At 39.7% G+C, this 27,435-nt stretch overlaps 1 protein-coding gene across 2 annotated transcripts in view; it reads right to left on the bottom strand.

The window, feature by feature from the left end:
• LOC149867529 (sodium channel protein type 2 subunit alpha-like) overlaps positions 1-27,435 on the bottom strand; it is a 133,180-nt gene that overhangs the window by 52,617 nt on the left and 53,128 nt on the right. For both annotated transcript variants that reach the window (XM_090045593.1, XM_090045592.1), the window contains 9 exons: positions 25,254-25,395; positions 24,862-25,068; positions 22,487-22,786; positions 17,983-18,330; positions 15,184-15,316; positions 13,066-13,304; positions 9,474-9,647; positions 6,536-6,892; positions 2,991-3,476 (listed from right to left, as the gene is read on the bottom strand). In XM_090045593.1, coding sequence (XP_089901719.1) covers positions 2,991-3,476; positions 6,536-6,892; positions 9,474-9,647; positions 13,066-13,304; positions 15,184-15,316; positions 17,983-18,330; positions 22,487-22,786; positions 24,862-25,068; positions 25,254-25,395 — 2,386 coding nt within the window. The remainder of the gene's footprint in view (positions 1-2,990; positions 3,477-6,535; positions 6,893-9,473; positions 9,648-13,065; positions 13,305-15,183; positions 15,317-17,982; positions 18,331-22,486; positions 22,787-24,861; positions 25,069-25,253; positions 25,396-27,435) is intronic.

The following is a 27,435-nucleotide window of genomic DNA, read 5'->3' as shown; positions in this document are numbered from 1 at the left end:
GCCACCCCCTGATGGCTGCCCCCCCAGCCTCTGGCACTTAAAAAAGAAAAACAAAAGCCTCTACTCACCACAGTAGCAGGGGCTCTGGGGGCTCTGGTGCCTCCTGGCAGACCACCCCCACACAGTGGGAGGGCAGCAGGGCCCCAGCTGGGGCTACTGTGGCTGTCACCTAGCTCTGCGCTGTGTGGGGTGGGCCCCAGTGACTGCAATGGCAGCTGCTAGTGCTGGTGAGTGCAGGGGGTGGCTTCCTGGGATGCTGGAGGCTCGGGGGGCTAGAGAGGGTGAGACCAGGTGGTCTAGGGCTTGGAGTCAGGTGGGGCAGCCATGGCAGGGCTTGGAGGGCAGGTGGAGGGTGGGGCCAGGTGGGGCAGGCATTGGGGGGCTGGGGGAGTGGGCAGGGTCCGTGGGGTCCCCTTCTCCCTCCTCTATTCCCCCCACCCCTTACTTACCAGCACTAGAGCATGGGTCCAGCTCCCTGCGGCTGGCATGCTGCCTGCCCTACACAGACAGTCAGTGTGCTTCAGCACCAGGGTGAGGGCCAGCCATACAGATGCTCTGGCTGCTACCAGAGTGTCTCTGTGGAGGACCCAGCCTCTGGTTGCCTCAGCCCAGCCCCACTTTTTTCTCTGTGTTTATTTTTTTAACCCAGATATCCAGGAGTCTAATTTTGCCCTTGCGCTGCAAATTTGCAGTGCGGGGAACATTTTCTCATTCCTGCACGTGCCTCTTGCAGTGTCTCAAACAGCTTTGAGATGCTGTAAGACGCATATGTGCGCTCATCTGGATGTGCCCCTTAGGGCTATAAACCATCTCACTATTGCTTTTAAAGCTCTATAGTATTTGAATGGAGTGAATGTGAGAAGACATGAAGTTCATGAGAGAAAGTGAAATATCTGGAGGTACTCTGAAAACATCAAGGTTACACAAACAGCAACTAGAACTTTGGCAGGACAAAGTTAGAAGAAAGAGGGCCCAACGTCCAGCACATGAAAGCTGTAAGCATCAAATATTGTGTAAATTAAAAGGATTGGGCTTTCTAAGTTGACACCAAGGGAACCTAACATCTCATTATGTCTTTGGTACCATGGATCTTTATTTCATTATCTTCTGTAGCTTAGACTGTTTCCAGAAAATTCAGCCAACTAAGCAAGTAGTACTCATTCCCAAGAGATTTTCTCTTGGGAGGATGAATGCTTGTACACCAAGGTTCCCTCCAAGCTGTGTGTGTGCATGACCGCACACACTTTAAAACCATGCGCACAAACTTATTAAGGCCATGCACCTGCCCGGAGAGGAGCTGTGCTGTGGCTTCCCTGAGAGGAGCTGGGCAACAAGGTGGGCATGGAACATGGCAGAGGCACCGGGGCCGGTGCAGGACACTTACTGGAGGTAAGCTCAGGCAGTGGCTCCTCCCCAAGGCCATGTGCTCAGTGTGAGAAGTAGAAGGAGGATTTGCCCTCTGCTCAGTCTGCTTGGCTCCAGGGGAGTGTAATGTAAGTCCCCCACTTGCTTCTGATTCTGGAGTTCCCAAAGTGAGAAATGGACAGGGGACTTTGCCCTGCTGCTCTAGGCCCCTGAGAATGGAAGGACTGGAGCAGCCTACACATTCCCCAGAATGGGATCACCCCAGTTTTGGGAAGGCACAAGGAGCAGGGGAGTGGCTGAACACCTATACTGCTCCCTGTCTCAGAATCGTTGCTAGAGGTAGAGATTTTCCACTTCTGGCAGTGAACAAATATGCAGCCTCAGTTTATATTTCAGTATGTAATATACAGTTGATTCTCTGACTATAGTGAGGCTGAATCATGGAAGACGACTAAAGACTACCAGTAAAACAGCTTTAAGAGGCCAAGGTGACACATACTTAAAAGTTATTTTACACTCCTTAGTAATGCTCCAAGTGATGTCTGTTACAGATAAAAATATAGATAGACACTACACATATAATATACAAGCTTTCTAGCACCAGTCATGAATTTACTGCTATATAGACAATACAAACCTTGCGGTAATAATGAAACATAACTCTTAGTATCTTATTGGTAACATATCAGTGTCTTAGTGACTTTTAGTATCAACTTTAAATATTCCGCCTACAAGTTGTAAAAGAACCATGTTAATTCAAAATGTCTGTAGTCATAGATAGCAGACTCCACAAAACTAAACTTTTCTCGGTTCTTATGTTTTTGCTTAGATAATGTTCTTGTATATTTTTTTTTCTTGACTTGTATGTATTCTCAACAATAACTCCAGGTGTACATATTTTTGACTGGGAATATTTTCCAATGTCAATTCTAAAAACCTAATTTGCTTTTTAAATCAATATTTTTCAATTGTTTTGCAGTGATATAATGTCTAAACAAGACGTTTAAGTAAGTTGCTGCCACATGTATATGCATTACAAAACATAGTTCCTCTGTACACCATGGTTTCTCCAAGTGCTGCTCTTGAGAATGCTTAGGAAGATATTTAGTTCTTTCATGTAAGCCAGCTTCATCTTTGAACTAAATTTTTTCACAAATACTATTCAAAAAACTTCAGTTGATCTAACATCTGTCACTGGTCTATTTATACCATATCTCATTATTCACCTTTCAAAATTGCCCATGCACACATTTTTTCAGTGTATATTAGATTAGATATTTACAGCCAGATACACTTAGGTTCTCAATTATAGTACTCATGAGGCTTTTTTAATACTCTTATTTCATAAGCTCTGATCAGTAGCTTATAAAATGTGCATTGTGTCCTAAAACTTGACAGAATAAAGTGTGAAAGAAATGCCACCCTTTAAATCATGTCTCTGCAGAAGTGAGCAAGCTAATAAGCAGAATGTTATTTTTTCTGTTAACAAGCCTGACTAAAAATACTGTACCTAAGGAATCATGGTTATTGAGAGAACTTTTTCAAAAGCAATGCAAAAATAGATTACTTATAGGAGAAACAAATACATGATTACAACTTAATTTTTCATATATAAAATGTCTTACCTCTTTGCTTCCTTCCACATCTGATTCACTGCTAAATTCTTCTGTATTTAAATTTTCAAAATCTGATTCTCCAACAGCAATGGGTACCATCACAGTGAGGCCTGGGTTGTTTATGAACGACATGTAATCATTTTCCTCAATTATGTATTTTTCCACACTGCTTCCCGTTCCTACACCACTGGTAGTTCCATTCCCATCTCTAAGATAATTAAGATCTTTGCTTATCTCTACTACAGTATGGTTAGAAATGCAGCTGTCTTTCTTGTTGTTTAGCTCTTCAAGTGCTTTGATTTCCTCTAAAGCTTTTTGCTTTCTAACAAAGGCTTTTTGGACGAATTCCCGTAATTTTTTTTTGACATAGTCTATTCCCTTCTGAATCCTTGCCACAGCAATCTGGAGGTTGTTCATTTCATTATCATCATCTGTAGCAGCAAGGTTGTCTGAACTAAATGAACTCAGCAGCAAGGCTAGAAACAGGTTCAGTACCTAAAAGAGGAGAAAATAGAGTTGTAGAGTATATATGTAAATATAATGAATCAGTAGTTTTAAAGAATGCTATTAAATTAAAAGGGAGCATACTGTTTGTTTCCAGAAAGAGTACTCCCTAATTTATTTATTTAATACAACCTAAGGACACCTTGTATTAAAAAACCTGAGAGGTGTTTCATACATTTCTCTTCTGAATGTGTGTTGTCCCTTTGGTCACACAATGAAAATAGACATGTTAGTTTTTTGTCAGTTTAGCTTTCTTTTCTCCTTTTTTTTTGTTAGCTCAGTTGCTTAGATTCTAAATATATTTGCTCATTTAAAAAAATTAAACATTTTAAAACTTCTAGTTGGCATGAAAGAATAATTTTCTACTTCATGAGTGAAAAATCAGGTCAAATGTAATAAAAAAACAAATATGGTTCTATAGATGATAAATAGGTTATTCTCTTCTAAAGCCTGCATATTGTAATAGTAAAAAATATCCTCAGATTTTCTAACAACTTTTTAGGATGTTCTGCCTGGAATGGAATTTTCAGTTGGGTGGAGTCATTGTATAGAACAAAGAATTAGCCTTCATTAAATTTTATAACACTCCAGTAAGAGTATTTTAAAGAAGTTTTAGTTTTCAATCTTCATTACTTAGAATACCACCTGCAGATGAAAAACCAACTAGTTTCTCCTTCTTTCCATTTAGCACACCCTGACTTTTTTTTGCTTTTCTATAAGAATTTTAAATTAAAGTAGCTTTCTTTGTTCACTAGCAATATTGATGATGCACTTACAATGCTGCAAGGGAAATATGATTTATTAACTACTGCTGTAAGCTAACAGAGGTCATGCAAAAGGACAAAACTTCCTAAGTATTATTTCAGCAAGGTCTTCAATAAACTCTGAACAGTTCTGAACATTTTAAGCAGTAGATTGTTTCATATGTATCACTTCAAGCCCTCAGTCTGTATAGGAATGTAACATTCCTGACCAATTAGCAGTTTTTAAAGTAGGGGTATTTCAGATAACATTAAAGGGCTAATAATTGGATTTGCAAGCTTTGGACCATAATCCAAACTATAAATCACTGACCATCACTGACCAGAAGCTTTCATCTGATGACAGCATTTATATAATCAATACGTTTCCTAGTAAGAAGTTTTCACAGCATTTGAGAAAAATAGTAGGCTGAAATTTTGAAATATTCTAGTCTTAATTTGAAAGAGAAAACAGAACAAAAATAAATCAATCTTGGTATGTTTCAAATTCAGCATGTAAAATCTCCTGGACCTTTTTTGTTACATAATAGTGTCCAAGTCTTAAGACCTTTCGTATATGAAAGTTACCATACAGTCAGAGAAAATTTTGGGAACATAAGTGATGCTGATCAGGCTGAAATAAGCAATAACCTTTCTAAGTGAAGACTAACGCTAATAAATTGCAGAGCAGGATCCATTCAGCAGGGAAGGGAATTATTTTGCAGCTTCTCAGACTATGTTATGCAACATGAATTGTATGTGCCCTTGGTGGCTGTGGGGGAATGGCTGTGCCAGCGGCTGCAGGAGCACAGTGGTGGGAGCCTGGCGGTGGTGAGCATGGAAATCCTTCAGATGCCACCAGCACTGTTAGCAGTGGGGCAGGGGAGTGGTGAGCACCAACCAGGGGTCAGCAACCACCCACAGGCAGCAGCAGCCAGGGAGGATCATGGACTGCCCACAGACACTGCTGGCAGTGCTGATGGAGGGGTGGCAACTGGCGACCACCAGCAAGCACCGCTGACAGTGTAGACAGCAGCTTTTTGCAAGGGGTGCACCACCAGATGCAGGGGGTATACATTCACCTGTGTGCACCCCCTACGCATCACCCCTGTTATGCAAACTATGAAAACAATAACAGCAAAAGAAACTAAAAGCTAAAATAATAATACAAGAGCAGTGGACGCTTAAACACTTTTTTTTAAAGTTCCAAATTGGTACATTAGGCATAAACTTGGCACACTAGCTGCCAGTTTGGATGCAAATTCAGTGAATCATTTATGTAATTTTATTCTTTTAGATATGTTATAAATACAAGAGCAAATTTGGAGGTCTCTGCAAATGGTGTAGTTTTTAAATAGGCACGTTTTAAAAATGTATATATCCAAAAAAGTGACAAAGATCAAAATTTACAAACTTAGATACGTAAAATTAGTCCCCTAAATCTAAGATGTGCTACATAAACAGAGCAACCTTTTTCATTGATATACAAAGTCTAATAAGTGTCTTTAAGGAATATTTTAAAAACATTTTACAATCTACCCAAAGTCTCATGGACAAAAAGGGAAGAACAGCTAAAAGAATTACATAGAGTTGCCTTTAGACACAACTCTAAGCATGAGGTGCTGTAATGTACAAAGCACTATACCAAGGGGACTTGAGAGAGGAAGTTAGCTGTTTTAGTCTGAAGTCAAGCAGAAGGCAGGGCAGGACAGCACCTTAGAGACAAACTGGTTCAGAGAGTCATAAGCTTTTGCAGGTGATGGCCTACTTTGTCAAATATGGGGAGACAGTCTGACTCAAGACTCAAGACTCGAGCCCCCAAGGTCTGGAACAGCCTGCCATCGGAGGTGGTTCAAGCACCTACATTGAACACCTTCAAGAGCAAATTGGATGCTTATCTTGCTGGGATCCTATGACCCCAGCTGACTTCCTGCCCTTTGGGCAGGGGGCTGGACTCAATGATCTCCCGAGGTCCCTTTCAGCCCTGATGTCTATGAAATCTATGAAGACTCTGAGTTAATTTTCTGATCATTCACTCTGTGGTTGGTAGGAGTTAAATGTGAAGTATCAGCTTTATTCCCACACACTTTGACCCAGGATAAGGACATCTTCATATCAGAAGGAGTGGCCTTCCTCCTCTTTACTCCTCTTTGTGGACATGTAGTCCAAGTCAAAATCTAGCATCATAAAAAGAGATCTCCCTTTTCCCTCTTTTCCACAAAGAGTCTGGAACACCTAATTGCTTGTTTTGTGAAGTATTACATGCACTTTTGTGTCAGAATGAATTTTTGAAAAATGCTGATTACGTACCACCAGGTTTCCAATGACCATGACCAGCATGAAAACTATAAGGCACATGGTTTGGCCTGCAACCTCCATACAGTCCCACATAGTCTCTATCCATTCTCCACAAAGCACTCGGAATACAATCAAGAAAGAGTGGAAGAAGTCGTGCATGTGCCAGCGTGGAAGTACACAGTCTGTGGCAATCTTGCAAACACAGTCTTTGTAGCTTTTACCAAACAGCTGCATGCCAACCACAGCAAAAATGAAGACAATGATGGCCAGCACCAAGGTTAAATTTCCCAAAGCCCCCACTGAGTTACCAATAATCTTTATCAGCATGTTTAGTGTTGGCCAAGATTTTGCCAACTTGAAAACTCGAAGCTGAAAAATAAGAGCAAAGAGACAATGTTAGTAATAATTATAGTGAAGGTCTTCATGACATTTCTGTATTGCAAAATGCTTTATTTTATGGTTACAGAAACATTTCATTCATATTTTCTATGGAAGTTATCTGTGTATATCGTCTAATTCAGAAGCTTTAGGGCTTGTTCCACATTTATGACTAGAAGATGTCATTTTAGCACAAGCAATTACCCTTCTGCTTCGGGAAAGCAAAAGATGCAGGTTTAAATTCCCCTCCGTCTGGGTGAGTAGGGCCTAGAATCGGAGTCTCTCGTCCCCTGAGTGAATGCCCTAATTGCTATGCTAGCAAGCTAAAACATGGAAAGGCACTTGTCCTCTTTCACATGATTTTGTGTCTAACAACCACTAATCATGGGTTTTTAGCCTGGCCACAATTTCAACACTTACCCAGTTTTATACATGCACCTGGGCACGTGTACGGCCCCTAGAGTGCATCCCTTCTGATCACACTCATTAGGTTTATGGAAGCTTGTTCACACTGCAACTAGAATTGAACTGAAAACTTTGTATAAGTGTCAAAACCAGCACTTACATGGCTGGGCAATGTCAGGGTCACTGATCAGGTATACCCGGCTGGGCCAAGCACCTGAGTTGTCACACCTACCCCTGATTTCTGGCTAACAAAACTTCCCCAGTTCTCTGCAACTGGATTGGTTGCTAAAAGTGCCACTCACCCCTTATAAGCACACCTGTAGCTTCAGGCTGCAGGCAATAGCATGGCTTTACATGCCTCTATCTGTTCTGGCAAGCCTTGTGTTTACTGCTGTATTATTCTCCTGTCTCCTGACTCAGCTTTGGCTTTTCCTGATCCTGGTCTTGGATCTTCCCTGAACCTTAGTGCTGGCCTTGGTCTCTCTGGTTTGCTTGGTATCCTGACTCAGCTTGGCTTCCTGACACTGACCTCAGGTTTTCCTTGGAACTCTGCACCAGTTCTCCAACTCCTGGCTTCAGACCTCAGCTTATGGCTCAGGGTGTCACTTGGATTTCCCCCCTAGCTCCCCTGGACCTCAGTCCCAAGCTTTCCATTCTGCCAACACAGACTCCAGCTTGGTGCTCCAGTATCCTGTGCCCCCGCCCTGCTCACACCCCAGGTCACTCTTAGTGGTCTGTCTCAGGTCTGGCTGCCTACATCCCAGCTGAACCCTCGCAGGTAACTGCCAGTAAGGTATGTACACTGAACTAGGATATAGCCTTTTGTTCAAGGTATTGGTAAACCCTTAATGGGCTTAGTTTCACTTATCAGAGAAATCGTCCAATAAAGTAGGTAGGGCTTTTTGTGTCTGTTTTGGGCCTTAAATAATGTAAATCAAGTGTCTAAGAGTGTTCAGAGCTGAAGCTTAACACCTCTAGAAGCTGTTCTCCCTGGAGGTAGGCTAGATCCTTGTTTTGGTAAGCTTCCACATAGTAATGGCTGCACTGGCCTACAGTGAACATGAAAAACATTGGTCATTTTACTTAGCTTAATAACCCAAATATGATAATATCATATGACATATATTGAAGCCCACTGCACTAATTACTGTTGTCCTGACAGTTCTCTTCTTTTCCCATTAAAAATAAATGTTGTAAATGGTAGATGTATATAAGGAAATTATAGAAAAGACAAATTTAGTGTTTGGAAGACAAGAACCTAATTAACAATTTAGTAACTCTTATGATTGTATTGGTGAGATGTGCTTAAACAACCTCAAATAGTTTTTAATAACTTTGTTTTCTTGAGGAGTAGAGATTAATAAGTTACATATACGTCCGTATACAATACATAGACGAATAAGGTGCTTTTAAAGTTATATGATGCATTCATAGATTGATATCTTAAATGGTAAAATTGCATGTCTAACAATAGCATTTTTCATTCCATTATTGCTAAATGGTATTGCTAAATAAAATGTTATTGGTAAAATAACATTATTGCTAAAATATCTAGCAAAATGTTGTGTTTTCCTTGTATACCTAAAATATAATTAAATTATTGGCTAATAATAAATAAATGGGATAATACCATATTTACTTACACATCATACACACTTTTCTTCCAAATACCAACCCCAAGGGAGCAGTTGGTGTCTATGTCAGTGTCCAAATATTACAATCATAAGCAGCAGGTAACATATACATATTCTAGACCTGATTCTCAAAATAAGGAATACACAAAAAGATGAACAATTGCCCTCACACTTGCAGTGATGGAGAGTACATGTATATGCACATTGGTCAGTGATACTGCATGCTTAATATTTAAAACCACATTCCAAGGTAATAAAAATAGACCTAAATTTTCATCACTGGGCCCAGGTGACAAGTAAACACCCCTGATATCTAATGTCACTGCTATACTTCCTTACAACATCCTGATAAAAAAAAAAGGCTTCTATGAATTTATGTTCCTCTTTTGGTAGAAGCCCACATTACACAGTGCATGTATGAGGCAATGCAGATTTCCTGAATGTGCTTTATATACACACTATGGCTTAATTTTCAATGTACATTAGAACCTAGAATATAAAGCATGAAAATATGTATTTATTGATATATTTACCAATCTGAATGATCGCAAAACCGATAATCCTTCAACGTTTGCAAGACCAAGTTCCATCAAGCTAAGGCTGACAATAATGCCATCAAAAATATTCCAGCCCTCTTGAAAATAATAATAAGGATCCATGGCAATTATTTTTAGAACCATTTCTGCTGTGAAGATCCCAGTAAATACCTAAATACAGATTATAGTTAGTTAGTCTAATTCTATTGTGTGTGCACATAAATTAACGTTTCTAATCCATTTAGTGGCTGCCTTTAACTATTATTTCATGAACACTTGGTTATATTTCTACAGAGCTGCTAAATATTTATACACAATGAATTTAGTAATTAAAGTATTTTTACATGAATACGGACATAAGAAACAGAAGTTTAATAACTGGCTATCAAAGTTTCACCTCTAGTTTACCAGTTCATTGTGAAAGAAAAGCTCTACTATTGGCTTATAATATTTTACAAAGATTACTTGTGGTGCTTTCAGTTCAATTCCCAGAAATTATTTAAAATAAAGACAGCACAAAAATAGGCAATTATTTGTATCTTTGCTGAGGTCTCAGCAGAGAGACTAAGGACAGAGACAGTTTGAACTTTGTTCTTCCTCTAGAGGTGGTTTGCAGGTGAGAACTGAAAAGAATAGGTGGATTAGTGCAAGGAAGCTTGTTCTCCTGTACCGATTCTGAGAATAAGAAAAGCATTTCATCTTATACTGCTGAGAATGTAGCACTTAAGAAGCTCCATACTAATATGAACAAAAAAAAAAAAAGGAAAAACGCTGAGGGTAAAAATGTGCTTAAAAACATTTGAAAGCACAATGAAATGGCAAAAGGCCCACTGATTACAGTGGGGTGAGGATTTCAATCCAAGATCTCTTCTGCATACATATATTGATAAGCAGCATTTAGAGTACATCAAGATGATTTCTAAGCAAACTGATTTCTAATCATCTAATATGATTTCTACTATCTGTTGTAATTTACTACTTAAGATGTTTTGCAATACCATGGAAAGGCATCCTGTGACTTCTTTTTCCCCTAGTTGTCTGTGAAATTCATGCACTCTATTGCTGTACTGTGACTGTGCATTTCTTTCACCATGTTCTCAATTCCCCTTTGCTCCCCCTTCAGGCTAATTCAGTAGTTGCAGAGCAGATTTTTTACAGTACTATGCAACTGTAAATAACACGATCAGAATTTTAGAATTTCAGAGGCTGTAAGAATAGCACATGTAACAGTATGGTTGTATTATCATTATCAAAAAGCAAATACCTATATTTTAAAGGAGATGTAGAAACAAAATTATTCTATAATTAGAATGACATAACTACATAATGTTTATGGCAAACTAAGTGCAATAAGGGAAACAACTCTTTACAGAAAGGTACAGTGCCATGGAGGAGGCCCCACACAGGAGACCTGGGTTCAGTTCCCCAACACACATACAACTATAGTCATGGAGGCACCATCTGGTCTTTGGATTCTGTCTCAGTCCCCTGAAGGGAGGATAGAGGGTAGCCTCTACTCCTCTAAAAATTCCTGCCTAGCATTCAACATCTGGGTGGCCCTCTTGCACATACATGATCCAGCAGGATCAATGGTTGCTGCAGTTCAGGAAAAATAAAAGCCTTACCGAGGATTAAAGGAATGAAAACCTTTCAGATATTTTGACACCATCCACAGGCTGTTTTCTCCTGAGGTTTACAGTAGTATTAAATCCAATGAAAATGCAATAGCAGATAGCACTTCTTAGCAGAAGTGAGTATACTTTTGTCTCATGATTGTTGAATAGTTCTGAATCCTGAACCAATTATTTAATTATTTGAAAAATGCATTTCTTGGGTATTTCTTCCTTCTTATTAAGATACTGCAAGAGTGCAACCTTTTGTTTGTCATATCATAATCAATCCTCAAACAATAGAATATGATGTCACAAACAAAAAATATTTTAACATTCTTTAGATGCAGAAAACCAAATTAAAGTAAATAGACTCATACAGTGAAGAAGTGGTGATTTAATTGAGACCAGCAGGGAAAACATTCTTTACATCCCTAATTAAGGTAGTAGGTTATTAGAATGGGTAGTTTAAAATCTAAGTGTTGTTAACACGAATAAAAAACACATCAGAAATTCAGAATAGCAAAGGAGAAGGGGGAGGACCTTGGAATAACAAATGGTTGAAGTGAGATGTTTTACAATTAATCTTTCCAGAGATAGAAGATAACACCTTCAGGCAGAATGTTCTCGAATGTGTGATGAAAACAAGGCGCAAGATCAGTCATATAAATTCTCAGTGGGAAGGGGGGAACTGCATGTTATTAAAAAGCACCTCACTTTATCATTTTATTTCTCTTTTCTATTCCTCTTTCAATAAATCCATTTAAAAAGATATTACCGAGGTGCATGGGCTAAACAAAATGTATTCAGTATTTAAAACATCCTCCCACTGGTAAATCTTTCAGCAGTCCACATGAACAGAAGCTAAAATTCTTAACATCTACCAAAGAACACTTGGTTAGTTTTGGTTTCCATGACAAGAGGGTTTTTTTTCTCTCATACATGTACTATGTACAATCATAGAAGCTACCCAGGGATTAAAAATTTATAAGAGTTCAGTTCTCAAGCAAATGATTCTTGAAAGTTTCAAACTCCTTCATGCTTGCAAGGATGAGAATGGCAAGTGAAAAGAATCAGGGAATATATCATGTATGTTGTTGAGATAGCTAGACTTGACCCCAAAACTACCTGTTTAGAAAGAACAGCATGTATATCCCTGTAGTTAAGCATTAAACTGAGTGTTCAGACCCATGTGTAAAACTGATCCAACTCTACTTCTGCATGTACAGCAGTTAACAGAAGCCTGTACTTAGCTTTGCTTTATATTGGACCTTGTTCAATGCAATACTACTATCAATATTACAATACTATACTACATCTAATCCGGCTTCAAAGAATGAAGGCTTCTGCTTCTGCTTGGTTTATTGTTGCTAGATTTATACATGTTTGGACAGTTTCTGATGTGGAATAAAATATACCCTTTTAGTTTGGGGAATAATTTTCCAGTAACCTAAGTTGTCAGTGGCATATTACTAGTAAGGAGAAGACAATTTCCAGAAGTAGGATTTTTATATGAATATAATGAAAGCAAATTCAGAGAGCTTTTCTGATACCTGAGTATTTTATTCCTGACACTATAAAAATATTTTCTGTGCAAAGAGTATTAAAGGAAGCACAATTGAAGATAATTAAATTATCTTCTAGGGGTTTATAAGGTTTAAGATAGGCTTCAAGGAGTCTATCTGTCAAGCAATTTTCCTAAAGTTAAGATTATACTGTCAAAAATATTCAGTGATTTTGTTACAATTTAAAATTATGGGCCATATCCTGCTTGTGTAGAAGTTTAGATTTGACATTGCCTTCAATGAAAGGAAGGCTGCCTTGTCTGGAAAAATCCCAGGTACTCTATTTAAACTGATTACAAAAGGCTGTCTGAAATTAAACAAAACCTATCTTAAATTTATTTTGAAGTAATTAGAGGGTTTTTTAAAAAGGAAAATGCAATGTTATCAACACATATTGGTTTACAGATCACTTACCAGGTTTCCCACAGAAAGCACACTGCTGAACTGCTGTGTCATTGGGTAATGTTCCATTGCCATAAACAGTGTGTTTAGAACAATGCAGATAGTAATAGCAAGATCAACAAATGGATCCATCACAAACAAATTTACGATGTGTTTTACTTTTAACCATGGACTCCAGCAGTCCCAGATCAAGAAAGTGTTTGCAAATCTGTACCAGCATGGTGGGCATTTCTGTCTGGATTCCTCAAGCTCTGAAAAAAAAAATAATATTAACTCCAAAAAACCACAAATTATCCCATTAAAAGGGGACTTTTAATTTAAAATAGCCTACATGTTTATGTTCAAAAGAAATAAGTCAAATACAAATTATGCACCCAATGTTTCCATTCAGTGTTTTTATTTGTATAAACATAATAAAAGGATGGTATTTTTACATTACTATATACGATACATGGTGAGATCTGTGCTACTAAGCACACTTGTTTATTATTTAGGATATATGGTAAATCATTAATATCTTATACTTCACTTAAAACAATATTTTTAAAATATAAATTAATATTTAATTTTTAACAAAAAGCAGTTTTACTATGTCTGTTTAGTATTGTCTTCTAATCCAATATATCTATCAATTAAGAAGCAAAACTATTGTAACATATTGTGCCCTCAGTTTGGGATCTTTGTTTTATTTTTCTTCTGTGTTTACCCATCCAAAAGCACATATTTCTAGAAGGTAAGCTTTAAAGAGTGGTTTTAATACAAGAATTAACATCCAGTGTTCGAACTGGGAGCTGTATAAGCCCCATATGTTGCCCAGCTGGGTGGCAGACATAATCTTATAGCTCCTTGTGCACTAGGACGTGTCAAAACCACATGTACTATTCAGTTGCTCAGTATATATGGCTTTATAGCTCCCTATGCCTTAGGACCTGTCAAAAATGTGTGCCACTCAGGCAGCTCCCCAAGCTGAGCTGATTCTCAGGGCACCAGTTTGGTTCCCTACCCTCGTTGACAATCTTATTGGTTTTATTTGCTCCCCTGCACCTCCAAGTAAAGTGCTGCTACAGTCTAATCCCCAAATCATGCATCCTGCCATGCATGTGTGGGATGGCAGTATGTACAATTGTTGGGGTCAAGGATCAGATCCCACCATGTCTTAAAGTGAATGTCTGTCAAGGGCCTTAGAGAAACCATCAAATTTGTAGTCACTTACAAAATGACTGACTACTTTGAAGTAAAGTCTAGTATACTATTTTAATCTCAAATTTTCAAAGACTTCTACAATCAGTTTTACAAGAGAAAAGAGGATTTAAACCTTCCTCTCATTACAATAAAGTATAGGCTGATTTGTGCTTCTGAAAATCAAGTGACCAAGGAACCATTTAAAAAACAAAACAAAACCCCTCTGTTGAAATTCCAACTTTGGGCAGATGAATTTGACAACTATTTTGATTTTTTTTTCCTGAAAAAAATCTTTATTGTTCTCTTGGCCTCATCATTTTAGGCACTTATAGATTCAGATGGAAGAGTCTTTTTTGTTTGCAGTTAATAGAAAATTACCCCAGACTTACGCCCTTCTAAAAGCTTACCTTTCTGACCTAGTTCTTATGGCAGTAGCTGCTCTAAGGCCCCTCCTACATGTTGCATATATTATGCAATTAACTGGTTAAACACACCATAAATTTAGACCAGCCACACATGCAAAGTAATTATCACATGATAAAAATGACTATTCAGCTATAAAAAGAGCCAACCAGCTACAAAGTTAGTGCTTGAAAATGTGTAACAACTCTAAATCTGATTTCTAGCCAGCTTTAATTTGAACATGTAGCAAGGCCCTAAGAAAAACCTCAACTTATTGTTCCTAATCCAAAGCCTTTCCCACCCCCCCGTAACAATGATTTTTTTCCCTCAGAATATGTTCTGGGACAAGAGCAATATATGAGGAATGATATCTTACGAGTCTTGATGGAAAAAAAAATGTTAGCATTTAGAGTATGTGATATAAGTGCTTGATAATTTTCAAGCTTTGTAATTATGAAATTACGAATTAAATTTGTTATGGCTTATCTTAAATGCAGTCTCCACAAATCCAGTGAAAGGTGTTTCAGCAGAAAATGGGTTGCATACCTTCCATTGTATTTGTTAGTATACTGGCTATACTCATTGCTCTTTGTCTTGCAGCAGAATCTTCTAGCATGTCCATGGAAATTTGATAAGAACTTAATCTTCTCTTTCTTATTTCTGTTTCTGTAGTTGTGCCCTGGAAATAAATTGCAAGAGAATTAATCCGGTTTTTTTCCATATTTTTCTCATGATTCTACATCTTTTCCAGCAACTCATTAACAATACAATATGCCCGTCTCTAGTGACTCAAAATCCTACTCCAATATGTTTTGTGTCCAATGTATTAGACTTTACCTAAATAGTTAAAGTTTCTGTGTCATAAGAATTTTCAGTTTACTAGGTTTCAGTTGGAAATTTTAAGTGGTCCCACAAGTGGTTTAGTTGGCTGGTAGAGAATATGTAAAACTTAGTGTTGTGTAATAAGAAGGGAAGTAGTGTTTTAGATTCCCACAGGGATTCAGCTTCCTTTCTTCTAAGGGTTGTGTGGAAAAGGATTTGTAAGCCAATCTTACAAGTTGCCTGTTTGATTTAGGGCACTTGAAGCCAATGGCTTTTCCTTTTTACTGAAGTGACTACTAGGACTGCATTAAATTTTTCTGGCAGATATATTTTCACTAAATTAATCCCTTAAGAAAAAAGAAGATGCAGGGTATTACGATGATCTCTGGAGAAATATGCTGAGATCTTGTCAGCCACAACATGGCAATAGCAAAAGAATATTAAATTATTATTTAAAAAGAAGGTTTTGAAACAGGAAATACAGTAGTTCAAAATGAATGATGTTATTAAAATGCTCATTCCCATCCTGGTGAGAAATCTCAAAACTTTCACAAAAGTATGGAGGAATTTCCTGTGAAAGAGAAATCAAAATAACTTAAATCTCATCATGAAGTCTCAATCTCAAAGGTTTGCAAATATATAAATAACTATATATTTTCCTCGTTGTAGTCCAGTTTACAGATGTTTAAGACATACAAAATAAGATGGCCTTGGACTTTCTGCTCTCTTCTCATGATCTATTTAAAACAATGGATGTTAGACTCCAATTTAAACATTCCTTAACAGGATGCTGTTACTTGTTATGTACTTTAGGTTGTGCAAAACGGGCCATATTCAATTCAAATTTGGCCTGAATCGAGGACAGTGATTTGATTAATTGATTTGGATCATTGTCCCAACTTTGATTCAACCAGATGTGAATCTTCAGATTCGATGCTGATTCAGAGAATCCAGGATTTGGCCATAGACACAGCTTTAAATGTTTTTCTACATACCTCGAGGTACCAAGCGTGGCTCCTGAACACTGCAATGGTGGGGCAGATGGAGCGTCCCACAGGAGTATGGGGGGTAAACTTCCAGTCCACTTCTGGGTCCATTTCTGGGTCTGCCACTGATCACATGGGAGACCCCCCCCAGAGCCCCCCAGCTCAGTGATCAGCCATGGGAGGGTCCCAGGTACCCCCCCCCCCCCCGCAGACACAGGAGGCTCCAGTCGCTGAGCTAGAGGGCAGTAAAGGGGGGTCCCCCACACACTCCCCAGTGGACCCAGAAATGGGTCTGCTGCCAAGTATGCTGGGGAGAGCCCCCCGCATTGTTGTGGAATGCTCCATCCACCACAGCATCGCAGCATTTGATGTAGAAAAAACATTTAAACATGTGTCTATGTCAGAATCATCAAATCTGTCTGAATCAACTCAGACGGTTCCATTTCTATTCAGAAAGATTAAAGGGTTTCCTGATTCAATTGGGATTTGAAGATTCAGCCGCCAAACTCAGCCAAATCTCCGCCGAATCAAATCAGTGACTGAAGTTTGCACAGCCCTAATGTACTTTTCTGGGCATATACAATTGTTTTCTTCTTTGGAGGGCAGCCTGGCTTAGTGGCCTGCACACAAGGGCAGTCTAAGTAATTCCTAAATCCTGACTCAGCTCTCCAACTCTCTTTGTGGCTTTGAGCAAATGACTTATTTTTTCTGTCTTAGTTTTACTGTGTGTGGAAGAAGGATAATAATGCCTGCATATTTCTCAAGAATGTTCCAAGGATTAACTGATTAACGTTGGTCTAGTATGAAGAAGAAAAGCCCTTAAAAAGAATTAACTAGTATTGTTCCTTAAGAGACGATTCTAGACATAATCAGGATTAATCTTATTAGAGGAAAATGTTTATCACATGTGCATAAGAATGCATATACCAGCTGATGCTTTCCTTAGTTAATTTGATTTTCTGATCTGAAGACCTGAATCAAGATGGAAAATAAACATAGAAACTAAAGCAAGATATTTATACAAGTATTGATATTTCAGTACTACTTTTTAATGTGGATGTTTTAAAAGCAATGCTGTTAAAACTGATTAGTGCTATACTGATTCAATCCATTTTTAACAATATCATATCATTAACACTGCCTATGTTTTGGTAAATGTTTGAAAGTATCAGTTTTGGGATTATATAAACTTATAACTCCATGTGAGATACAATGACATTGCATGAGTGTGTAATGCATATGAACATTTTGCTCATTAAAATCATTGTTATGGAACTTTTTGATTCCCACTGCAGTTGTTGAGGTTTGTGCCATTGTCTTCAAAGGGAAAATGAACTAGTCCCTTAGCTTGTCCATGTGTTTGGAAATAGTGCGTTTCTACTCAGATCTAAATGGCAAATGCCTCTAAAATATTCTGCTCTACCTATCCTATCTATAGATCTCTTATTGAAGAATGCATTTAGGAAAATCCACTGTGCCCAAACCATTTCCAATTGTGCTTGCATTACAATATTATTATTAATTTTTCTAAAGTCACCTCTGGGAAAAGCTGTCCAGTAGGCGAAGTAAGAGCTGAAGGTCCTCCAACCAAGGAAACCACTCCATTGCAGTCCACAGTGCTGTGCATCTTCCCATTTGCTGGAAGTGCTGGTACCATCCTGAATGACATACTAGTCTGGCTAATGTTACTATTGCGCCGTTCTCCATGTTTGTTTGGAACAAAAAGGGAATCCCTTCTGCTCTCATTATCTTCAAGAGTGCTGTGTTCATCATCAGCAAAGTCATTTTCTGATCCTATATCTTTTGCTCGACCTCTGAAACTGAAAATACTTGTTCTACTGTTACGCCGTGGGGAAAACAGAGAGCCACGAATGCTCAGCAAAGACTGGGGGTAAAGGAAACCAAAACACAGCATTAGTATCTGAAACATCGAAATATAATCACTTGCTTTCTCATAGTAAGTAAATACCATGTTCAGCAGGAAGGAAATTTGTTTTTTTTTTTTTATTTAGCAACAAAATTGTGTCCACATTATATACCAGAGGAGAAGAATTATTTTTTAAGTATACTAGCGTGTGTAATGAAGGAAAAAAGTGCAAGGGCAGACTCTGGGATCAAATTGTTTTTCATTAAAGATATGCAGCAGGATTTGGTGATTTTTTGGAGTGGGGATAGAGTTGGTATGTTCTATTGAGGTGGTCTGCTGGAAAGAGGAGTGTTCTCCATCTACATAATGGCTAGGCAGACATGTTGGGGTAGGGGGTTACATAGTCTTAAAAATGGCATCCAATATAACTTAGTTCACCCAGGTGCCGACCTTACACTTAGAGTAACCTAACTAGAGATGCAAGTGTGAACCATAAAGAAGTTCAGATCAACCTAAAAATTGGTTGACCTGATCTAAGTTAACTGTACCTCCAAGGAAGTCCAATCTAACTGAACTTCTGTACAGTTCCCAGCATAGCCCCGGGGCTGGGAAAGCCACTTTTCCTACCCAGCCTCCTAGCATTGGACTATTTTTAGCCACCCGGCACCTCGCTTCTTCCCCTTGGGACAACTGCCCTTGTGGACCAGACAGCCCCTCCCCTCTGAACCTGCCAAACCCCCATCCTGCAAGTCATTCCAGGTTCTGAGAGCTGATTGAAATAGGTCAGAGTGGGGAGAGAGGTGGGTAGGATCATGGTGGGGGAGATTTACTGGGGGGTGTTATTCATCTGGCAGTGAGAGGGGTTGGGAAGCTAAAAATAACCCCTGGCCTGGGAAATGTGGGGGGGGGAAGAGCCTTCCTATGAATCCTGCTAGCCCCCCGATCCCATCAAACCCTTCTAGATTCCACCCAAGCCTCCCGCAGACCACATTTGCCCCCCAACCCTGCCAAATCTTCCCTCCTCTGCAGATTCCACTTGCCTCCTCAATTCACCTCTGCAGGCCCTGCTTCTCACCCCCGCCCCGATTTCCCCCAACCCACCCTTACGTCAGGTGGCCATTTTTAACTCAATCTAACCTCCCCATAAAATCCGTAACTTTATGATAGTGTCATCTACCTTTTTTTCTGTCCTTCCATGAAGGTGATGACTGCCCCTGTATTTTTTTTTCCTTTCCTTTCCTTGTGGAATGTGGGGACTCCAAATTATAAGGCTCATTGCTCACTTCTTACTCTGCTTGCTTAAGGGGGAACATTCCTGTGATTGGCACTGAATTCATTCTTGCTAATTCTAGAGCAGGGGCGGGCAATTATTTTGAGTGGACGGCCACTTACCCAGCTTTGGCAGGATGTCAAGGGCCGCATGAGTAGCCCTGCCCCTTGACAGGTGCCCTGTCCCCCTGGTCACCATCTTGGGACCAACGTCCCAGGGCCAGCACCAGTGAGGCCCAGAGTGGGGTGCAGGCTGGCAGGGGTCCATGGAGCCAGGCTGGGCTGCAGCAGCGGGGGGGGGGGGGGGGGGGGAGCTGGCCCGGCTCCATAGAGCTCCTGCCAGCTGGGACCCCACACTCCTGCCACCCTGCTCTGGGCCCCACCGGCACTGGCCCTGGGACACCAGTGCAGGTCATGTGCTCCCACTGGCTCCCTGCCTGCTCACACCAGTGCCCCCCATCCTCATGGTACAGGTGGTGGGCAGTGCACAGCCCTGATCCCCTGCTCACCAGCAGGGAAGAAGCTGGTGCTGAGAGTGGGGAAAAGTTGCCCCTGGCATGCCCCATGGCCAGCGCTCCCTGCTGCAGGTGCTCACAGGCTGCACGGGGCTGCCTGGAGCAGGCACATGCAGCCTCATGTGAGCTGCAGATGGCTGAAGTGCAGGGCACTGGCCATGGTGTGGGTGAAGGGCTGCTTTTCCCCGGATTTAGCACCAGCTTGTAACACACCCCACTGCCAGTCTGGCAGTGGGGCCGAGTTACAAGCTGATGCTGAGCACGGGGTGGGGAAGCATCCCCTCCCACTCCATGCCCAGCACCCCACACTGCAGCCACTCATACGCTGCCTGGGGCTGCCTGTACCTGCTCTGGACAGCCCCGTGTGGGCTGCAAGCACCTGCAGTGTGGGGCACTGGCCGGGGGTAGGCACGGGGCTGCTTTTCTCCATACAGGGAAGGAGCCCAGGGAAAAGCTGAGCATGTCAGGGAAGCGGCCCTGCCCCACGCCCGGTGCCCCACGCTACAGGTGCTCACAGCCCACATAAGGCTGTCTGGAGCAGGCACAGGCAGTCCCATGCAGGCTGCAAGCAGTTGCAGCGTGGGACAGGAAGGGCCGCTTCTACACTCTACGCTTCTTCCCTGCCTGAGGTCCACCCCCCACTTACCTGAGCTTCCTGCGCCAGGGCAGCCACATGCCCCCAGCCTAGAAACCCCAACTGGGGCTTCCAGTTGGTGGGGTGGGACTGGGCAGGCCCCACTGTTGTTGGAGCCCGCTGGGCTTCCCCTGGGTCCTACTGCCCTTGGTTCCTGTCATTTTTGACAGGAACCAAGGGCAGAGAAATATTAATTTTCTAATTTTTTTTAGGGGCCCCACAGGCCAGATAGAATGGCCTTGTGGGCCAAATCTGGCCTGTGGGCCATAGTTTGCCCACCCCTGTTCTAGAGTCTGCCTTTTTTCACCGGCAACACCATGGCATAGGCAGCATATGGAGCCCTCTCAAGCTACTAAGCAGTGACAAGTTCTGGAGATTGATCTACTTATAGATTGTTCTAGCTTGTGCCAGCCTTTACCAAGCTTGGAGTAGAAGGACTGCTAATACTAGCAGATTGTCATAAGTGTGCTGATTAGCTATCACAGTTCTAAATGGAATTTTTGCAGGACTTAAATTACTTTCAAAAAATTGTAAAACTATAACACCAAATTCTATCCTTAGGTGGACAGGTAAGACTTTTCCTGAGTTCAAAACCATTTCCATGATGAGGATAGAATGACACAATTTGCATGTACTGAACTACTGAAGAGATTGTACAGGACTACAGATATCTGAAGAGAGTTTGAGTTAGTTATTCTTTAATTTAATTACATTACATGAAATTGTTTAATAGAGTCTTCCCCCTTTCTCTGCATATTTTATTAGCAGCATTCAAAAATAAATAAAATTTATTTTAGTTGTGAAAAAGAGAGGTTCTGCAGTAATCTTTCTTCAGTTCTGCTTTTTTAGTACATTTTATTTCTTGGTACATTACAAACCTGATTCTGAGATGGCTCTCAATTCAATCACCAGTTTTGCCGGTAAAACCCAACCTGTACTTCCATAATATAACAACAGTCAGACTCACAGTTTATATAGTGAGTCTGCAGACAGACATAAAAGCAGAAACTTCTATTAAAAAAACTATCCAAAATATTGTACTAATAACTTAAATACTGAATATTATTGAAATTTAAAAGAAGTGATAGTATCATTGAGTACTAAGGTTGCCTGATCCTCCCCATTGTAATCTGTTTTCAGTTATAAAAATGCCAATTTTAACCATCTGGCCTTAAATTTTCTGTTCCATCTGTCTGCCAAAATGGTTCAGCCATTTCTGAGAACAAATCTTCAGAAAAATATGATTTTTCTCATGTTAAATTCTGGGTACCTTTTTTTGAAAAACTCTAAAGCTATAAACAGAAGTTGCATTTGTCGTGAGACTGGTTGTGCCACAAAAATATACGGGATTGTCATGTCCAGAAATTGATCTTCAAAGCAGGTTTAAAGGGTAGCTGAAGGCACCACCATCAGCAAGTGGCCTGGGAGACAGACATGTCAGCATGAACTGTGGCTCTTGCACCAGCAGAGTGAAAAGAACATAGCATGTAGATAGCTCTGACAGACTGGTCCATGATTCTGTCCTAGATAATTTAATAGACATATCCAGCTCATTGTCTGAAACACAACTACAATAACTATGATACACTGTTGGAAAATGCACCCAACAGCTCTCTCAACTATATGGTTGGTTTAATAAAAGACATCACAAATAATCCTTGCTTCTATGATATAATTTTCTCTGTGTAACGTTGCTGAAATTTCCAACACATCACAGTAGTAGAAGAAAATGATTTAATTAGTAACAGTACTCTACCTGATGTGGAGAAGTAAACCTTTTTTCATATGTCAATCGACCTCCATCCATGGAAAAACGGAAACCTTTTCTTTTGATACTGTCTTCTGATTCAGATTTTGGAAACTTTTCAACATCTTCTTTGTCCTCGGCTTCCGAGAGTTCTTTTTGTCTTCTTTTTTTCCTTCTATTTCTTCTTTCTTTAGCACTCTTTGAGCTCAGCTTTGATGCCTCTGAAGAACTTTCTAAGAGCTCTCCTAATCCCCCTACTCCACTGAAATCTCTCGATGCAACCGATGCTGCTGCTACTGCTGCTGTTGCCTGTTGTGTTACAAGGTGTGATAAATTAGGATGCAGAATGCAAATAATTTTAAACACTTGTAGTGTCATTTATTATTATTAACCTAAAAAGTTGCTGCTTGAGAACAACATTTCAATGAGCAACAACAATTGAAATAAATGCAAGAAAAACTCTATTTAAATAAATATTTAGTTCCCTGTCACATGAAGCATCAGACAAAAAGGATGAATTTTAATAGAACAGTATTAACATCGAAAGACATACTGCATAATAAATTAGCCTAAAATAGATGTAATACAATAAATCACAGGTGCTATCTTCTCCACAAACAGATACTTCAAATCTCTGTGCTTCTTTCTGTTTCCTCAGAAGGATTCTACATCCTACTTTAAAGGAACTCTGCTGATCCCCCTTAGCATTGATAATGAGGATTAATACTTGGTCTTTGTGTAATTCCTACTATATGATTTAATCTAGTAGTTTGGTGGCATTAAATGAAGTTAATTCTATTTATACTCAGAGTTTTTAGACTCACAATATTTAATAATCATTTTCAAATATTTAAAATAAAAAAGAAAGAAGGAAGTATTTTGTACTAGAATATCCTCTGAGATCCTAATTCATCAAGTTGTTTAAGTACAGTCTAAGAGCAAAGCATGCTTTCTCAAATCTGGTACTGTTATCTATGACCACTAACATATAATTGAATAAACATTCATTTCTTACGTATAACCACATTTAAATATGGCTATTTTCTCTCATTTTTTCTAAATTCTATATTCCAAAATGTTATAGAAATTGCAATGCCTTTTCTAAGTTAAAAACCATGGGAAAGGAAAGCAAATGGGAAGATGCACAGCACTGTGGATAGACATACAGGCAGGCCAAGATATATTTTCAAATTATATTTGAAAACAGATGGAGATTTCAGACAGCACTCACTGTGCTTGTGTGATTTCCTGAAGGGACAGAGGGAAGTCTAATGCTAAATGATCAAGAAGTGAGGAAAACAAAAAGAAAAATATCACTTATGCGGTAGGATGGAACAAGAATGGAATAGCATGGGGCTGGAGATGATGTAGTCATGCTTCTTTTGTGCATGTCAGAATGCGGGTGGGAGATTCATAATAGAAATCAGATTACTAAATCATGCCAAGCTGTGCTCAATGCATGACTGATTCAGGGTAGGGGAATGTGGGAAAAATCACTGGTTGAGCCCCTCAATATTGAGGTATTTCAAACAGGAAATGTGACCACAGAACTTTTTGGTGAACCTAGTAACAGTGGTTTTATGTACTATGAATTGTTTTCGTATAATTTTGTGACACTAGGCTTGGTGTAGTCATTTATATCAGTGCAAAGCAGAGGCAATATCCTGTGAAATCAGAATCCTCCAGGCAATTGAGGGTATATGGTTAAGGTTAAAACAAGGAAAAAGGTTTTTAAAGATGTTTAGTTAAAAATAATTGCTGATTTACATGTGCAGTTAATAACTGCACTTCAAAAACTAGTTAGTTCAGGTAGTAAGCAAAGGCTTTGGGGTTTTTAATTCACTAGGCACATTTACATATGCACTTACATGTGCATTAGCCTTTTTTAATGCACATTATAACATCACTAAAAAAACCTGTGGGTTTCTATACATGTGCTCTGGAGTGGAGGTATGTTTTAATCAGAGTGGCTCTCAGAGCTGTCAGAGCCACTCTAATTAAAGCGCCTGCAGTGTCTCATGTATTCCGTGTCCTGTGCTAATTAGCATGTGTTGGAGCAGAGGTCCATCACGTGTATAGGTGCCCTGTATTATTTAGTTTATGTGAATTAAAATACACTAGCATGCATTAAGCTTTACTTAAAAACTGCTCTGTAGTTAATGTGCATTAAGAAAAGCTAATGCCCACTTTCGTAGCACCTTACAATGGAGATACTAGATTTAATGCACATTAACAAAAGCATGTTAATGCATATGTAGATGTGCCCAACTATATATTAAATCTCATTATATATGTTAATTTATGAGTGTAACTTTAGAATTTTAGGTCTAAGAATATGGATGTTCCGAAACAGACACAAAGTACAATCTACATTATTAATATACCTGAGCTTCCTCTTGTTGTTTTTTCAGTTGCTCTAGCATCTGCTGAAATTCTGCTTCTTTCTGTTCTGCTTCTTCCAGGGTTGCTTGATTTTGTTCTTCATAGGCCATGGCAACAACAGCCAATATCAAATTAATTAGATAGAAAGAGCCCAGAAAAATCACCAGAACAAAAAATATCATGTATGTTTTGCCAGCAGCTCGTAGCGTCTGTAGGGGGAAACATACCCCATATAAACACATAGTTTACTAGTCTGGTAATATAGATTACTGATGCAATACCAAGCTTTTATAGCCATTGATTTAAAGGCTCTTATCATTACTGAATAGAAGTCTATTCATACAACTTCACCATAGCAAATAATATGTAGCCTTTGCTTCACAAAATATCTCACCAGCTGATAAAGGTTTTCCCAGAAGTCCTGAGTCATTAGCCGAAAGAGTGACAGAAAGGCCCAGCTGAATGTGTCAAAGCTTGTATAGCCATAGTTGGGGTTTCTACCAGCTTTCACACACATATATCCTTCTGGGCACTGACTATGTGAAGAGAAAACATAAGGTGTTATAGTGAATGTTTATGCCAATCTCTGTTATATTTCAGAACATAACCGTTATTTTTATCACAATTTTTGAATAGCTGTTGTTAGGAAAATTCCCGTCAATTAATGTTTTGTGTGTTCAAGACAATTAAAAAGGTCCCAAGAATCTAACTAATACAAATAAATAACAGATACCTCTTTATATTGTGTTGTGTTTGTCAATACATGTTTCCTTTATTAAACATCTGTCAAATTATTTAATTCAGATTTTCACCAGCCACATTTTCAACAATAATTTCTAAATAAAACACTTAACATCCTGACAAAAATAGTATTAAAGAAGTATAGTCAGGAAATTCATGTAAGAAATATTTTTTCTGTAAAGGGCTTCATTCTACCCATGTAAGTTCTGAGCTTACCTAGCAAATGTCCTTTTGACTGCAGATTGAAGTCTGCAAGACCTGTTATTGTATATTGTATTGTATTCCTCTCTCACAAAGACACTTTACTGTGTCAGTAGGTCTGGCTAGGCATAAGTATTCCACTATTCTATCATAAAAAGGGGGAAGTACATGCTGGAGCCTTTCAAAGAGTTTACAAAGGTTTGTACACTTACAGAAATTAACTCAAATTAAGTAACTAGACTTCCAAGTAATACTCAAATACTCTAGTTTATGTACATTACACTGTAGTATAATGATTTTGAACTTCTAACCCAAGGAGGACCAAAACTTTATAGTCTAAACTATGAACCTTTAAACTCAGTTGAGTCCAGCTGGAATGACACTCTAGTTCAGAGGTCAGCAACATTTTTGGGCAGAGTGCTAGAAACACCTGCAGCCTTGACTTGTAAGATATACTGGTGTGCCAGGGGCAGACAATGGGGAACCAGAAGAGGCCTGATCTTTGTTGTGGCCATGTAGCCCCAACCCCTTCCCCACTATCCACCCTGAGGCACAACTGCCAAGCAAAATCCCATCATGTGCCATGCTGTGGCACCCATGCTGGGGGTTGCCTACCCCTGCTCTAGTTAGTCCCCCAAATAAATGCACCAAGTAAAAACTGTGAGATCACAATTTTCCTCACTGGAGTATTCAGCCAGTGGGTACATGGAAGTATAAAGCCTTTTTGTAAGGGTTAAGTATCATGCACACATGGACTCTGTTTTTTGTTTCATGCCTGGCTCCATAATCCAAAAGGGTTTTTTGAAAGTAGCATGGGATTTTTTAGGGGAGGTTAACTTTCAAGTTAACTTCTTCAGTTTAGCCCATCTGACTGGCAGTTTGCCAAGGCAGATAGACTCATGCTCTAAATAAGAAGTACATCCTTGAACTATGCAGTCACTACTCTGACTTGATATCCAGGTTCTCCTTCTCCACTTTATTCTTCTCAGTTCACACCCTTGATTTCATGTTATTCATGTTCAATCAATACACCTCAAAAGGAGATTATATGAGAGTTGATATTTTTATCATTGATATCAACAATATGTTCTAAACATACAAGAACATGCATTTACTGTATTTCCCTGAATCCAAGATGATCCTGAATTTAAGATTTCCCTCCCACCCCCATTAGGTTTTATATACGGACAATTTATCAATTTGTTACAGAAACTAATTATTGGAAGATTATCTTAAATTCATCCCTACCACCTCTGCAGTGGAAAAAGCTATGGCAGGGGAATAGGTGATGCAGTTTAAGCAGTGAGGAAGCAGTGAGACAGGTGCTGGGAGGGCAGGCAGTGGGGGAGCAGTGGGAGATAGGCAGTAGGGGGCAGGCAGTTTAGCCCTGGAGCCTGCCCCTCCCACGCACCCCACACTGCTACTCCTGCCTGCAGTGTCTGCCCCCACCTGCACCCCTGCACCCTTGGGTCCCCACCTCCATCTCTCATCTGCTTCCCCGTCTCCTCTGCTTCCCCCATCTCTTCCCCTTCTTCCTCTCTTACCATTGCTCCATCCTTTCTCTGGCCTGGGTCACAGAGCACAGCCTAAGCCCAAGGCCATAGCAGCAGTGCAGAGCCAGCACCATTGCTACA

The sequence above is a fragment of the Crocodylus siamensis genome, chromosome 4, assembly GCF_052110815.1.
Source record: "Crocodylus siamensis isolate JL-2025a chromosome 4, ASM5211081v1, whole genome shotgun sequence".
NCBI classification, from domain to species: Eukaryota; Metazoa; Chordata; order Crocodylia; family Crocodylidae; genus Crocodylus; species Crocodylus siamensis.
This window is presented reverse-complemented; position numbering and strand designations above follow the sequence as displayed.